Genomic DNA, 16,147 nt, shown 5'->3' on the forward strand with positions numbered 1-16,147 from the left:
GGTATGAAGCTTGTGTGTGGCCTTCCTTGCTCCCTATGTCCTTCAGAAAAAAACAAATATACCACCAGCAGATATGAGGCTCAAATGATGCATCACAAATGCCAGCACCAGGGTGCAAAAGACAGGCTCGCAATTCCAAGAAAACCACTGGCAATGACACTAAACAGGTGCCTAAAATATAAGACACGGGCAAAGTTGCTTCAGAGGTGCTGAAGTGCAGATAGACAAATAGGAAAAGACCATGGGTACGCACCGATTGAAGTGCTGAAACAGCTAGCGCAAAAGGCAAAATTTGAGAAATTTGGACCAGAGTGGAAGCCAAAGACTTTACTACGAAATATTGTGTGTGTTTCCAGGAGTAAGGGGGAAAGAGCTGGAGCAATGACTGGAGAGGTCCTTTGCGGACCACAGTTCAGGAATTGAACTGAATGCTCCAAAGGCAATGGTTAAACTAAATAGGATAGCATGCACTCATAACTAGAACTGCTGGCCTGTTCTCCACCCCACCAATGATGTATATATGGACTAAATGTATTCAAGAGCTTAAGAATTCCTGAGTCTCATGCTGACGTGGTGAGAATCCTAACAGATGTTATGTTTAGAGAAGGTTTTGTTTTCCATTAACAGACAATTCCACAACTTAGTCTGTACTCTGCTTCCAGTTAGATTCCAATTCTTATAAATGCTCACAATCTAAAACTATACAGCTGTATAGGTTACTTGTCAAGATTACTTTATTCAACTCATTTTAATAGTTTCTTCTACATCACTTATTTTGTTTAACTCCCTGATTTTCCTCATATAAGCCTCATCAACAGACTACTCAACGTTGACTTTACATCATTTGTCAGGTTATTTGCATACAAGATAAATGCCTGAACTATATAAACAGAACTTGCTACGTCACTTTACCTTAAAAAGAATTTGGGCTCTATTTGCTCAATACCTTATACTGGGTATTTACAAGATAACAAGCACATATGTGAAATTTTGAAAATAATTAAAAACTTAAATTTGTACTTCCTGCAAGTACTAAATGAAGTAATCTCAACAAACATGTTGTGCGGGATGGGAATGACAGATCAATAAGAGATTGGAAGACAAGCTTCTACCTTGTCTTAATACTGAACCATTTAACATTTCAATAAAATGTTACTACCTACTAAGTAAATACTAGAGAGTTCTGTTAGTAAGCAGTAGTAAAGCAAAATGAAAACTGGTCTTAACATCTTGACATTGAGCATACACGGTCACTGCCAATTTTACTTAAAGATATTTATTTTCAACTATATGTCAGTTTAAAAATAGTAAAGAGTGCCTACCATCAGGACAAAGCTACTACCTAACTGTAGTATGAGTCTGACACTAATTCTTGTTAAACACTTTAAAAGAACTGTGTCTATCAAATGTACAAAAAAGTAAATGTAATAAGCTCAGGGCTAAGTGTTATCAACCTGAGGGCCTCCCACACTCTCTCTTTTATTAGCAAGTTTTGAAGCACTCAAGTTAGAATTGGATGCTGATCCTCTCATCCCAAAAACTGTTTTGAGATTAAAAAAGGCATATGCAAAGGAAAAAAAGGCATGCAAGTAAATTAACAGATATGTAACAAAACTGTGAGATATGTATTTCCAGCGCTAAAAAAAGTAAAATATGAAACAGAATTTTCAAAGTTGCCATAACATACATACCACTAAATTCAGGAAGAGACTGTTTTACTTAACACTATGCAAAAATGTATTTCCATAATTTATTATGCCAAGAGATATGCTTGCTATACCTTCACTTTCCCCCAGAATGTTATATGTATTGTAGACATATAACCTTTGACTTCTTTCTAAAATAGGACTACTTAATGTCCCTAGCCTCAGTTTGCTAGATGCTGGGAAAGATTCAAAAGAAGCAATAAAATGGGCAACATTTTCAAATTTAAGTATCTAAAGTTAGGCACCTAAATCTGCAGCTTTCATTTACTTCAGCACCTCAGAAAGTCAGACCACTTATTGAGTTGCCTATATTTAAAGCATTTTCATTTGTAAGTCCTGACGTAGTTGTATTAAATATGACAATTTTCCACACCTCCAGAGCACAGTTTCACTCTAGTCTTAGCTATGTTAATTAATCCAGTTTTATGCTATCACCACAGCACTGTTTTTTGTTTTTTTTTTTAAATTATGGCATGCTCTGCTACCAATCCACTTTTTTTTTTTTTAAACAAACAGCATTAATGAGAAATGCTTAAAAGCTGAGCTCCTATGCAATCATTTCTCAATCTCTTCAATGTACCCTTGTCAGAAAGAGTCAGGGACAACAGGTAAGATTTGCCAATGTGGCCTGAAGGTCAAGCTCATGCTTTGTCTGATACATTCTCAATAGTACTGCATATAACATTTAAAATATCTAAACTATGTCTCAATGACAGTGCAATATTCTGTCAACTTGTTATTAGTAAGTTGTTTTAATAAAAGGAAAACTGAATAGCAAGAATGTCAAACGGTAACGCTGGGAAGGTCGTTCTATGGTCCAGTCTATCTCCTGTAGGATCAGTCTGTATACATTAATCTTCCCTTTTACCTATCTTACTTTCTGAACAGCTCTAATGGGATGCCTCAGCCCCGCTGGAGTAAATTTTATTAACTCGATTCTCACTTTCAAAAGTGATCATCATTCCCGCCTGTTGATTGAAATGATGGTTTGGGTCAGACTTCCCTCAGACGGACTATTACACCTCTCGCCATGGCTCTGCACCTGACGATCTGAAAGGCTGATTTCTCCTGTCCGAATAATGCAAAGTGCGGTGTCTAGGGACCATGAGCTACGAGGGAAGATTTACAAGTGTTTTATCTGGGACTTGGCGGGGAGTCCTCTGCTGTGGGCGCGGGGCGGCTCGGAAGGCGGCGTGGGCCCCGAACACTGGCTGGGCGCGGACTCGGCCGGCCCGGAAGACAGGCCTGCGCCGACCAGCAGGACGAAGGATGGATTTTTCCACCACCTGACCGGGGATTGGGGCCGCCTGCGCCTGCCGGGCTCGAGCTAGGGCTGGCGGGGCCGCGGGCAATGGGGGCTTCATTACAGACTCGCAGCCCGGTTCTAGAGGAGATCGCCGTAGCCACCAGAGGCCCGCAGCAGAGCCAGCCCCGCCCACGCCCCCCACACGGGGTGTTACCGCCTCCGACCGGCCCAGTGCGCCGCCGCCGCCCTTTAACCCCCTAGCTCCGCCCCGAGCGGCAAAGGGGAAGTAGGTGCTCGTCCTGCCAATCATCGCTGCCAGCCCAGCGCGCTCGCTGTTCCCAACCGATGCCCCTGGCTGACCGCAGGGGGCAGCAGCCCCGCCCCCCGGCCGGGTGGCACTTACCGTCCCGGGACGTGCCCATGAGCTGGTCCAGCATGGCGCGCATCTGGGCCTGCGCCGACATCCTGAGCGCGCGGGGCCCGGCCGAGCCGGCGGAGTCTGTGTGAGCTCCGCCGACAGCGGCCTACAGCGCTTCGGGTCGACGCTGGCTCACCGCCCTTACGGGTCCGGGCGGAGCCTCTCTCCGCGGCCGGTGAGGGCTACGATGGCGCCTCCGCCTCACGTTCGCGGTTCGGGCCGAAGGGCAAAGCGGGAAACTGCTTCGCGCTGCTCTCGGTCTCGCGACTTCGCTTCCCCCGCGCGCGATCCTTCACGCTTGCTAGACGCGCGCGCGCGCCAGCGGTAACGGAAAGCCGCGTAGCGCGCGCGCGCCTTCTCTCCACTCCACCCCTTTCGACGTCAGCGCTATCAGGTTGAGCACCCGCTGATTGGGCGAGTAGACAAATTTCTGTCTGTGACAAAAGCGGCTCTGCGTTTCCTGATTGGACTCTAGAACCTTTCGTCCGGCTGAGCTAGCGCTCGTGCTGATTGGACACGGCTCTCGTTCTCTTTCTGTGTGACGTCCTCTATACCCCCCCCTTCGAGTCGGGCGAACCCGATCGGTGCATTTCCCTTTCGATAAGAAGAACCTCTTCCCGCGCCCCCTCCCCCCCGATCCAAGACTAGTACAATCCGCGTTCTACCTGAGGAACGTGGAGCAGCTGCGTGGCTGCGCGGTCACCGCAATGACCAGCTGGAACACGCCTGGTGTAGTCTGAGCTAAACCGAAAAAATAGTCCATTGGTAACATTTGGATGGGCAAAATCTCTTCTTGGATTGTGAATAGCTCTGTGTCAACGGGACGGTGAAAAGTTATGGTGGATTTTTTTGCAGAGTAGTTTAGTAGAGCTGAGCCTGGTTGTTGTTTTTGAAAAAATTCCTGATATGCAGATTTTTGTTGTATAAGGACTTCAGTGAAAGAAACGCACTTTGCTAATGAACGTGTTGAATAAAATCTAATCAAACCGTTGCATTTTGATATCAGGTTAAGGACATTAATTTCAAATCTCAATCTACAAAATAGATAATAAAACCACTCCTGACATCTAAATACTACATAATGTAATAGAAATTTTTCTTTTCATGTTTTTGAAGCTTTTTCCATGCTGCTAATGTTATTGTATGTTCTGCCATAACTGTATTGGCAAGTGACATATCAAGCCCACAATAATACAAATATTGGAAAAACTCAATTTACTTTCTCTGCTCATGGAAGCTTCTTGGATTCTCTAACAGTTGGTATCTGAGGCTGCACTGCAATACCGATTATTCAGTGATATCCCTGCACTGAATAGCTCCTCAAGTCTGTTGATGTTACATGCCAAAGGTGTGGGGATGAAGGGCAGAATGTTGAATGGTATTGCCACACCTGATTCATCCTCATTAACCCACTTCTGTAGACAGGGGGCTGTGTCCATTTCATTTCATTCAGCTGACTAAATGGTATACCTGTTGGCTGAGTATCTTAAAAAAAACCATGTTGCCTGTGAGGGATGTGACATTGACATGAACTGTAACTGTATAAATCATTGTTGCACCAGGTCTTATACAGAGGAGGTCAAGTGGGATGCCTATGGAAAAGTTGTAGTTTGCTGGTTATGATTATGCCACCTATATGTGTGTATCATTTTTATATTTGAAGTTATGAATATTGACTATGTACTTGTATCTCAATGTGTTTGATTCTAAGTAGCCTCAGGGTATGGCTACATTTGGAATTTCAAAGCGCTGCCCCGGCAGCGCTTTGAAGTGTGAGTATAGTCAGAGCGGCAGCGCTGGGAGAGAGCTCTCCCAGCGCTGCATGTAAACCACATCCCTTACGGGTGTAGCGTGCAGCGCTGGGAGCTGTGCTCCCAGCGCTGCTGCCCTGATTACACTGACGCTTTAAAGCGCTGTATCTTGCAGCACTCAGGGGGGTGTTTTTTCACACCCCAGTTGCAGCGCTGTAAAGTGTGAGTGTAGCCAAGGCCTCAGTGAAGCATTTGGTCAGCTTCTTGAGAAAGGACTATTCTCAGTAAGTGCCCAGTCAAGAAACACTTAACTGACAATGGACTTTGGGAGATGCCAGTCCACAGCCGAGCTTTCCTGGGAATGTTCAAACTAACATGTAAACAATGGCATTGGCCTGCAAAAAGCTGAATCATTCATGGACATGTGACTTGCCCAGATGGCTACAACTCCATCTCGTTGCTGTGACTTTGCACAGAAGAACAAAGGGGTTTCCACCCACAAGAGAGAGACTATAAAAGGCCCTGGAAGACGCTCCATTTTGTCTTCAGCTGGCTCAAGAGATAACCTCTCCACCCCAAAGAGATCCCTGAAAGAAACAAGAATAAAGGACAATAACTACAGGGTTGTGAGTGATTGCTGGACCCAGATTAGGAAAGAGTCCAGTCTGTGAAAGAAGCTTATTGGAACATCTGTGGGGGTGAGATTTTATCTGCAGTCAGTTTCTTAATGTATTAGGCTTAGACTTTCGTGTTTTGTTTCATTTTGCTTGGTAACTTACTTTGTTCTCTCTGTTATAACTTGGAACCACTTAAATCCTACTTTTTATACTTAATAATCACTTTTTCTTATTAATTAACCCAGAGTAAGCAATTAATACCTGGGGGAGCAAACAGCTGCGCATATCTCTCTATCAGTATTGTAGAGGGTGGACAATTTATGAGTTTACCCTGTATAAAGTTTATACAGAATAAAATGGATTTATTTGGGGTTTAGGCTCCCAGAAAAACCAAAATACTGAGTGTTGGGAAAGTCTCTGTTAACTAAGAAGCCCCTGAGTTGTGTGGATCTCAGTTTCAGTGAACTGCAGGAGGCCATGGCCCAACCTCTGGGTCTGTGCTGAAGCTGACTGGAGTGTCTTACGTAGCAAGACAGGAGTGGAGGGAAGCCTTCTCTGGCAGGGGAGTTTGTTCTCAGTGGTATCCCAGCACATCTAGTGTCAGTCTTGAGGGAGTTTCTGTGACTGAACCCATCACAGTGGCATAATTGGTAAGCTCTGTGCACAGCTGATTGCTTTCAAACATTGGTAGTGATTTTAAGTGACTTTTTGAGTGTGGTGGCTGGAGAACAGACAAAGTGGTTACTGGTTTCTTATTTTCTGTTTGCTTATTTTGGGTAATGGAAATACAGGCAGAAAAATTAGCAAAATAGGTAAGAGTAAAGCTCAGAAGAAGCTATAACTGCGCAGGTTACAAATTGCTAAGAAGGAAAGAGAGAGCCAGCAAGCCCTGGACTTAAAAAAACAAAGAAATTGAGGCCCAGAGACAAGCACAAATTGAAACCCAAAAATATGAACTGGAATGAAGTGGAAGAGGTGCTCAGAGACACGTATCCTGAAGGTCGAAGTTGGGGTCCTGGTGCCTTCTGGGGTGGGAACAGATCCAAAGGACTCTGTAGCTGGAAGCAAGCCCAACCTGAATGAAAAGGGGGTTGGGGGAGGGATTTTGCTGACCAGTGAAGGGTCTGTCATAGCTGTGAGCTGGATCAGGGTCACCTTTATTTTTGGGGGACACAGTGTCTGCCCCAGGGGAGAGCCCAAAGAGGAATTTTAGGTATACTGCCTCCGCCGCAGACAGCGTCCAAGTCTCTGGCAATAAGTTCAGGAGAACGGTGCGATGTTGCACTCCACAATGTTTTATGGAAATATGCTAATGAGTGTGAATATAATATAACTGGAATATCCTCCATGCAAAAGGTCTCTTGTAAGGTATCATTACAAAGCTTATAATCTACTGAGTGTGGTCATCCTATTTGTATAAATGTATCATTCTTGTATCTGAAACTAGAAATATGAAAGATAACTCTGAGGTCCTATTGTAATTATGCAAAGTGTGGGCCATTAATGGTGGTGGTTTGGAATCTTAATGGCTCCAATCAACTAGGACAATTGGTTGTAAATGGCTCTGTTTACTTGCAAGCCTTCCTGTGAGCCAGGCCAGGAAGAATGAAGGCTTGGGGTCTCTCAGGACATGTGACCATGCTACTTGGTACTGGAGTTCATCTTAAACCTGGTGGTTTTCCATTTAGAAGGAGGAGTGGGTGCCCAGAGAGACAAAGGATTCCTGCCTTGTGCCAAAGCTATAAAAGGGGGCGGAACAGAACAAAGGGGGCTGCAATCATGAGAAATCCCCTAGATACCACCTGAGCTGGAACAAGGGCTGTACCAGGGGAAAGGATTGGGCCCGGACTAGAAAGCAGTCTAGTCTGTGAAAGACGCTTATTGGAACATCTCTGAGGGTGAGATTTACCAGCATTCAGTTTCTTAAATGTATTAGGCTTAGACTTGCTTGTTTTGTTTCATTTTGCTTGGTAACTTTGTTCTGCCTAAAACAAAAAGGAGTCCTTGTGGGCACTTTAGAGACTAACAAATTTATTTGAGCATAAGCTTTCATGGGCTAGAACCTACTTCTTCAGATGCATTAAGTGGAAAATACAGTAGCAGGTATAAATACATAGTACATGGAAAAAATGGGAGTTGCCTTACCAAGTGGGAGGTCAGTCTAACGAGACAATTCAATTAACGGTAGGATACCAAGGGAGGAAAAATCACTTTTGTAGTGGTAATGAGAGTGGCTCATTTCAAACAGTTGACAAGAAAGTGTGAGTAACAGTAGGGGGAAATTAGGTTTTATAATGACCCAACCACTCCCAGTCTTTATTCACGTCTAATTTGATGGTGTCCAATTTGCAAATTAATTCCAGTTCTGCAGTTTCACACTGGAGTCTGTTTTTGAAGTTTTTTTTGTTGAAGGATTACTACTTGTAGGTCTGTTATTGAGTGACCAAGGAGATTGAAGTGTTCTTCTACTGATGTCAGATTTTGTGTCCATTTATTCTTTTGCATAGAGACTAACAAGTTTGGCCAATGTACATGTCAGAGGGGCACTGCTGGCACATGATGGCATATATCACATTAGTAGACGTGCAGGTGAACAGGCAGGTGATGTGGTTAGGGCCTATGGCACCGGGATTTGTTGCAGGGTTTGGTTCCTGGGTTGGTGTTTTTGTTGTGTTGTGTGTAGTTGCTGGTGAGTATTTGCTTCAGGTTGGGGGGCTGTCTAAGCGAGGACTGGTTTGTCTCCCAAGGTCTGCAAGAGTGAGGGATTGTCCTTCAGGATAGGTTGTAGATCCTTGATGATGCGCTGGAGAGGTTTTAGTTGGGGGCTGTAGATGATGGTTAGTGGCATTCTGTTACTTTCTTTGTTGGGCCTGTCTTGTAGTAGGTGACTTCTGGGTACCCTTCTGGCTCTGTCAATCTGTTTCTTCACTTCACCAGGTGGGTATTGTAGTTTTAAGAACGCTTGATAGAGGTCCTGTAGGTGTTTGTCTCTGTCTGAAGGATTGGAGCAAATGTGGTTGTATCTTAGGGCTTGGCTATAGACAATAGATCGTGTGATGTGGTCTGGATGAAAGCTGAAGGCATGTAGATAAGTAGAGCAGTCAGTAGGTTTCCAGTATACGGTGGTGTTTATGTGACCATCGCTTATTATCACTGTAGTGTCTAGGAAGTGGACCTCTTGTATGGACTGGTCTAGGCTTGATGTTGATGGTGGGGTGGAAATTGTTGAAATCCTGGTGGAATTCTTCAAGGGCCTCCTTTCCATGGGTCCAGATGATGATGAAGATATCATCACTTGGGCCTCTTCAATCCTACTTTTTATACTTAATAAAAGTCACTTTTGCTTATTAATTGACTCAGAGTAAGTAAGTAATGCCTGGGGGAGCAAACAGTTGTGCATATCTCTCTATCAGTGTTACAGAGGTTGGACAATTTGTGAGTTTACCCTGTATAAGATTTATACAGGGTAAAACGGATTTATGTGGGGTTTGGATCCCATTGGGAGTTGGGTGTCTGGGTGCTGGAGACAGGAACACTTCTTAAGCTGTTTTCAGTTAAGTCTGCAGCTTTGGGGTACGTGGTTCAGACCCTGGGTCTGTGTTGGAGCAGACTGTGAGTCTGACTCAACAAGACAGGGTTCTGAAGTCACAAGCTGGCAGGGAAAACAGTCTCAGAGGTAGTCTCAGCACATCAGGTGACAATTCCAAGGGGGTCTCTGTGACCCAACCCATCACAAGGGATTTCACTTCCCATGGTAATCGGATATGCTTGGCAAGTTTCAGCACTCCTCCACTAATGGCATATATAAAATCTTTGGAAAAGGATTGTATGAATCTTCAAATTTGTGAGGATGGTATAGTTTCGTTTTTGTCCCATGCTAACAATATCTTGAGAAAGTCCATGAGATTTTGGCATTAGGGTGTAATCATTATCAGGCCTCTCTGGTGATGGAGGCTATACTTGTTCAGTGTTGGATTTCTTCAGATCCAGTCATCTGATCATGGTACATGGCTTCGAGACCTGATCAGGCTCTTCTGAGAAAAGTAAATCCAGCTCAGAGGCCATTCTTAGTCAGAGAGAATCTAATATTGCCTTAGACAGGTTGTTTGGTATCACCACAAGTTTGTGATTATCTGATATAATCTCCAGGCTGTTACCAAAGCCTGCTTCAAATTTTCTCTGAATGGGTTTCTTTGTGGCTTGATAATTTTTAATATCAAGATAGCTCACATTGGCCACACATTTCTGTTTGAGATTCACCATTGATACAAAACAAGGCTTTGAAAATAAATCATCTGAATAATCTCTTTTACTGCTTTTTCTTTCATAGAGTATATGCTATCATTATCGTCACCTTAATGACACTTGTGCTTTTCTGTTGATCTTGTGTAGGCTCTATAACAAGATTGTGACAGTGTGCCTCTGCTGCTACCAGCACCCTTGATGTAACAGCTAGTCTCTTTTGTCTGTCTGTCTGTTTTGCTCTTTTCCATGCATTCCTATCTGACCTGAGATCTACTGCTAGACACAGTGGCTCTTTGAACTTGGTCCCTTTCACATACGTCAGTATTTTGTCACAGAATATATAGACTCTTTCTGGTGGAGGATGAGCCCAATCACCTTATTGATTTGTACAGTTCATGGCCAATTTCTTCACTGTACTTGCAAGGTTCTGCTTGTTTTTCAAGTTGTTGCAAAGTTTTCTTGTATGTGTGATCTTTCTTTCTACAGTTGAAATGGTGTAATGGCCTCCACTCAGGGTCTGGTTGGGAAGAGTGGCCTAGTGGTCAAGGCCACAACCCTGGACTGCCCAGGGGGGTGTGGAGAGGGGAGTCCGGGGCCTCCCACTCCACCAGGCTCCGACCCAAGGCCCTTTGGGCTACCAGTAACCTGGCAGTCAAGACTACTTAAGGCTGTTCTCCCTGGGCCTCTTCCTCTCATCTCCCCCACTGGGGTCACCTCAGTCCAAGGCCATCTCCTGGTGGGGAAAATCCAAATCAAAAGGAAGGAAGAGGGAGTCACTGCTGTCCACGGCCACAGGATACTTCCCACTCTGCTTGTCTCTGCAGAAGATCCTCCCTTCTCTCACAGTGGGTCCCCTTGGGCAGCTGTCAGAGCCTTTCGGTTTAGCTCTCCTCTGCTCCCCCTCAGCACTGCTCCCTAGCTGAGCTAATTCGCTGCCTTTTAATTCCTCCAGCGCATGGAGCATTGCTGCAGGTGTGAGAGGTGAGGTTGGCTGAGCCTAAAATGAGCCCTTAAGCCCTTGTTGCTCAGTGTGGGATTTGTACACCCTATTACAGATGGTAAAATACATTGGGTATTTCATTGGTGTCTTTTATATTGCATAATGGTAGCACATTATTGGATCTCTGTGGGTATTAAAAGATTCATCCATGATTCCAAGTCTCTTGGTTTGGTCAGTTCTGTGAAAAGAGCATCTACATTACATATCACTCATGTTTTTAGACCTTTGCTCTGTTCAAGGACCCTTTCTGGGAACTTCTAAATCAAATTCCATTGTTCATTCAGGAATCACAGCTGCATAACAGTCAAATCTAAAGCAAACAGTGGAAAAATACATAAAATCAATGTGTAAAGTACTGTGACCTAAGATGTAAGTCCAAAAATAATGATTTTAATGCCTGTAGAATGATAACATGTTTTCACATGAAGCAGTGTGTGCCCCCCCTCTTAGGTTGTTAGTGGTTGCCATGGCAATGGGGCATAGTTTTCATTATTTTAATGTTAAAAAATTACCCAAGACTGAGGATGTATTCATTTTTAGTCAAAATATGGCCCATTATCTGTCTTTCACCCAGTGTCTACTCTTACGTGAATCAATCATTTCCTGGGAAACCATACAATTCCATCTTTGACCTTTATGTGTGGTAGTTTAATCAACTGTTTTTGTAATGTGTATGCATGGACTTTAAAAAATAAGAAAATGGGAATTTGCCTACCCCATGGTACCAAAAAGTTGCCTGGCTTATGGACTGATGCATCTATGTCTGCTAGAGACATACTTTTGTTTTGCCATTTACAGTGTGGTAATATTTGTATAACTTTAATGCCAATAAAGTATACTTGAATGGAATTGTGTGTCAAAGCACCTGCAACAATGTATGCCTGAGCACATTTTTTTTACAAGTTATTTTTTTTCCCCTTCTGAGCTTCTTTATTTGGATGGAATTGAGCATCACCTTAAGGTTCCCCTTTTCATATCAGGGTAAGTTCAGAGAGAGAGAGCATGTTAAAATGCAGAATGAAATTATGGCAGTGCAGGTAGAAAGATGACAGTCATAATAGCAACTATTTAGAAACTCCTCCCCTAAAATTGAGGTCCCTGTGGGTGTATCTGGCAAGACCAGTGGGTTGGATGTGCTTCTTATGTTTTCAGAGCAATGCTATAAGAGCTCTTGGAATTAGCTCAAACCAAAGAGATCTCCAGCATAAAAAGATAACGCTGCACTGGCTATCCATCCAAACTCACAAACCTCCCAGTTATCCAATCCCTAGAACGATGTTGCCATCTAGTGTCCCAAAAGAGCCACTGATTTCTACAAGTCCCAAGAGAGCCATACTTTTCCATCTGCGTCCAGGAACCAGGGCCAGTTCCAGGGTTTTTGCCACCCCAAGCAGCAAAAATGAGGGGGGGGGGGAGGAAAGCCACAATTGCTTCAGTCTTCAGCAGCAATTTGGCAGTTAGTCCTTCGCTCCAAGAGGGAGTGAGGGACCCGCCGCCAAATTGCCGCTGAAGACCCGGACATGCTGCCCCTCACCGGTGGCCGCCCCAAGCAGCTACTTGCTCGGCTGGTGTCTGGAGCCAGCCCTGACAGGAACACATTAAAATAGTTTTACACATGGCTAGTATTGAACCAAAATATAAAACAAAACACAGATTTAAGATTATAGATTTGAAGTTCTTGATAAAAATTTGAGTTGAAGGGGGGGAAAAGTATGTTGCATTGCTCAAAAATAACCAACTTTAACCAGGGTAGGAAGGGAAATCTCCCCTCCTCCTCCTCTCCCCCACCCCTTCTCAGCTGGAGACAGGGTAATCACTACAACAATGGCAAAGTAAAGCTGGGAATAATGTGTATATTTATATTTTTGTGTATGGAGGATTTCAAGAGGTATATGAAGGACCACCCCTCCACAGGAGAGGAAAAAGTAGGTTAAGAGGTGCTAGAAAGGAAAAAGTGGTTGGGCCAGTGCTTAGTGCTAGTTAGTAATACTCGGTTTTAACCTCAACACACTCTGCTTTTCTACCACTGTTTCTATGAAGCATCATCAATTTGTCTCACACTCATTCAGCTAATTTACATTGTAGTTTGGTAATTCTACGTGTGTCATCAAGCTTTTAAATCTGACAAGGAAGATGCACATAATCACATTCACTGGACTGAGCAGTGAGGCACACTTAATCGTGCTATGGAAATCAATCACATTACTCATTTCAATTCCTAGCATATATCCATCTTGGCTTTTAACAGCCTATAGTGGTCCTAATAAAATCCAAATGATTATGCTGGGCAGGGGAAAGCATCTTGAGGAGTTAATGGGAGGTTATATCCACACCCCATTTGACTCCAATGAACCTTGAACCCTCCCAAACACTGGAACCTTTAGGGTTGAAGGGTGAGGGGTGGCTAAATGCCAACTGTTCTCATAGAATCAGATAGAAGCAACCTGGAGTGCTCCTTCCCGTGTGCATTTGGCCTAGAGATTGCAACATTTCCTCATAGATTCAGACATGGCTGGAGTGATTTGTCATCTCTAAATCAGACTACCACAATGAGCTTGGCATGAGGCTTTATCTTAAATCCATTTGGAAAATGAAACTAGAGAAAAATCCAGGAGCTGACTTGTTAAATAAAATAGCTCTTTGAGTACATTACATCTGTCTCTGAGACATGCATTGGCTACCTCTTGACTTTCAAGTAGTTTGACTTATCAACCCCTAAATGGGCTGGGACCTTTCTACGTGAGATATCACCTCTCTTCCTGTGATACTTCTATACATGAGGTCAACAGAGGAGCTGCTGGTAGGGCATTCTCCATGAAGACCCCAGGACTTTGGAGTTCATACCCTCTTCCTGTCTCAAAGTAGACAGTTGGGGATAGAACTTTTTTCAGAGGTGGGTGAATCATGAAAGGTTGAAGACCTTGATTTACTGACTAATGGGAAAACATGTTGCTGGCGTTTTTTTCCCTTTAGTGTTCCAGCATGTATGCTAAGCAAAGAATAGTAGCCATATTTACTTAAATAATCCATGTCCCTTGGGTCTCTTGTGTGAAACATTTATTTAAGATATACAACATATTGAAGGCTTTAGAGAAAACCCAATTCTATTCCCTGAAGAAATTAAAAAAAAAACAGCTATGGTAGAAATTGATGATTCGGTAGGTGGTGCTCTTCTATCTGAATTACTATTGCATGGGCTACTGTGCTCGTAGGTGCTAGTGAAATCTTTCCAATTAAGCACAGATCTGAAGTCTTGACCTCTTGTGCTCATTAGGAATCCTCTGGTATTTTTCTTACAAGCAGTCTTCACTCTTAAAGCAGCCAATTACTATATGGAGGACAGCTAGAAAATAACTGTTTGAAGGATCTAGGTAACATTAGACACATACAATCTCATCCAGAGATTCAGGAAAGTTTCTAGAAAATGAGACAAATTAGCACTCATGTCAGGGGAGTTTTTGCCCTGTTTCCCTGGACCTTGTCTGTCACATCAGAAACTAGCATCTGATAAGCAGATTGTGTCTCCTTCAGGTGAGAATCTAAGCCTAAAAATAATAGAAAACCTAAGCAAGGAAACCTAAATAAAAGAAGTTTCAATAAACTGATTTTTATTTAACCATAAATAGGAATTGTAACAAAGCAAAAATCTAACTCAACTACCACTCTGAAACCTGTCTAGTGAGCTCTTCCATTGCTACGGATCCCATCCTTTCCCTCCTGGCTGTTGAGGCAGTTTAAGGCCCACCAGGCCAGCAGCTTCCTCGGTGGAGCGCTCCCCTTTGGCGTGGTACTCTTGGTGAAGAGCTAGGTGTTCACGGACACTGCGCAGAAGACAGAGATAAGTAGCAGCCTGGAAATGCAACTCATGCTGGGCCCTGCAGAGTTTCTCACTGGTGATCTGTAGACAGGAGGAAGCCAAACAACAGGCTTAGCACACACCCGACAAGCTAACGGGCTGTTCAAGACACACAGTGACCTTACTGGCCTCAACGTCCCCCACCACGGGAAGTGTGTGTATAAAAACGGAACCTGGGCACCCAGGGGCGGGCTGCGCGCCACGTGCTCGCTCCGCTTAGCGCTGCACGGCCAGTGTCCCGCTCCTGCAGCGGTGGGGCGTTGGGTCGCCTCAGCTCCACCCCGGTGGCCCCGCCCCGCCCGAGCAGGCAGCTCGGGTGACCGACAAACCGGGGCCCGGGGTCGCTGCCGGACTCTGCGCAAAGCGAGGAAGGCGGCGGCGGCGGAACCCCGGCCAGGCTGAGCTGCAGGGGGAGCAGAGAGCAGCGCCCCGCCCTGGCTCCTGGGGACGGACTCCGAGCGCCGCGCGGAGCTCAGCGAGGCTCCCCAGGCCAGGCGGGAGGGGCGGGCCACGGGGGTGTTGCCGGCAGCTTTCTACAGCGGGGGGAGGGGGTGGCTCGGCCAGCGGCGTCCCGCCCCGTACCTGGTGGGCGCGGAAGGCCCCCCTGAGGTGCTGATAGGCCGCCATGTCCCGGTAGGGGCGGCCCGCCTGGGCGCTCACGTAGCGCAGCTCCCGAAGGAGGCTCCGCAGGGTACAGAGCGGCGACCCCAGAGCCGCCATCTTCTCAATCTCCCCCCTCAGCGCCCGTCTCCCTGTGCCCTCAGCCAATGGGGTGCAGCCGCCTCACCAATCCGCCAATGGAAAGCAGACATCTGGCGCAGACTCCTCCCCAATTAGGGGAAAGCAATCGAGCGCTAAAAAACCCCGAAACAAACTCAGGGAGGTGGCGCAATCGGGCGCTGAACTGTCCATCGCAGTCAGAGAAAGCAGGCGCCGCACAAGCCCTCAGGACGGGCAGCGCAGGATGCGCTATAGAGGGCTCATTTGCATGCTCGCACCCTCCAAACGCGCTGGCAGGGCGGGCAATCGAGCACCGAGGCGGATTTGCAATTGAGGGAAGGAGCTTCGGGGAGCCGCGCTGGCTGTGGGCGGAGTTTCTGGCGCGGTCTCTGCTTCCAGCCTCAGCGACCTTCGTTCCCCGCGGATTTAGTGCCCCCCCCGCGCCCCGTTTGTAGAACGAGTGGGGACTGGGGGCCGCTGTCCCTCAGCGCTGTCGGGTCCCGTCCCCGGGGTGCCCAGTGCCCAGACATCCCGCCGGGCCTGGCGCCCTTGAGCAGTCGCAGTCCCAGGCACCGCCCCGCTTCCCTG

The 16,147-nt window shown here is 45.6% G+C and overlaps 1 protein-coding gene across 3 annotated transcripts in view; it reads right to left on the minus strand.

Annotated features, from left to right (window-relative positions):
• The window catches only part of LOC115643901 (putative RNA-binding protein Luc7-like 2), a 70,866-nt gene extending 55,268 nt beyond the window's left edge, over positions 1–15,598 (minus strand). Inside the window, exons 1-2 of one of the 3 annotated variants that reach the window (XM_030547932.1) lie at positions 15,422–15,598; positions 14,755–14,881 (exon numbers count right to left, since the gene is read on the minus strand). In XM_030547932.1, coding sequence (XP_030403792.1) covers positions 14,755–14,881; positions 15,422–15,559 — 265 coding nt within the window. In that variant the 5' untranslated portion in view covers positions 15,560–15,598. Of the gene's footprint in view, positions 1–3,355; positions 5,009–14,754; positions 14,882–15,421 lie in introns of those variants that run through there. The other 2 variants (XM_030547922.1, XM_030547923.1) reach the window with 2 other exon arrangements.
• Between the last annotated feature and the right edge of the window lie 549 nt (positions 15,599–16,147).

This window comes from Gopherus evgoodei, chromosome 1 (genome assembly GCF_007399415.2).
Source record: "Gopherus evgoodei ecotype Sinaloan lineage chromosome 1, rGopEvg1_v1.p, whole genome shotgun sequence".
Lineage (NCBI taxonomy): Eukaryota > Metazoa > Chordata > Testudines > Testudinidae > Gopherus > Gopherus evgoodei.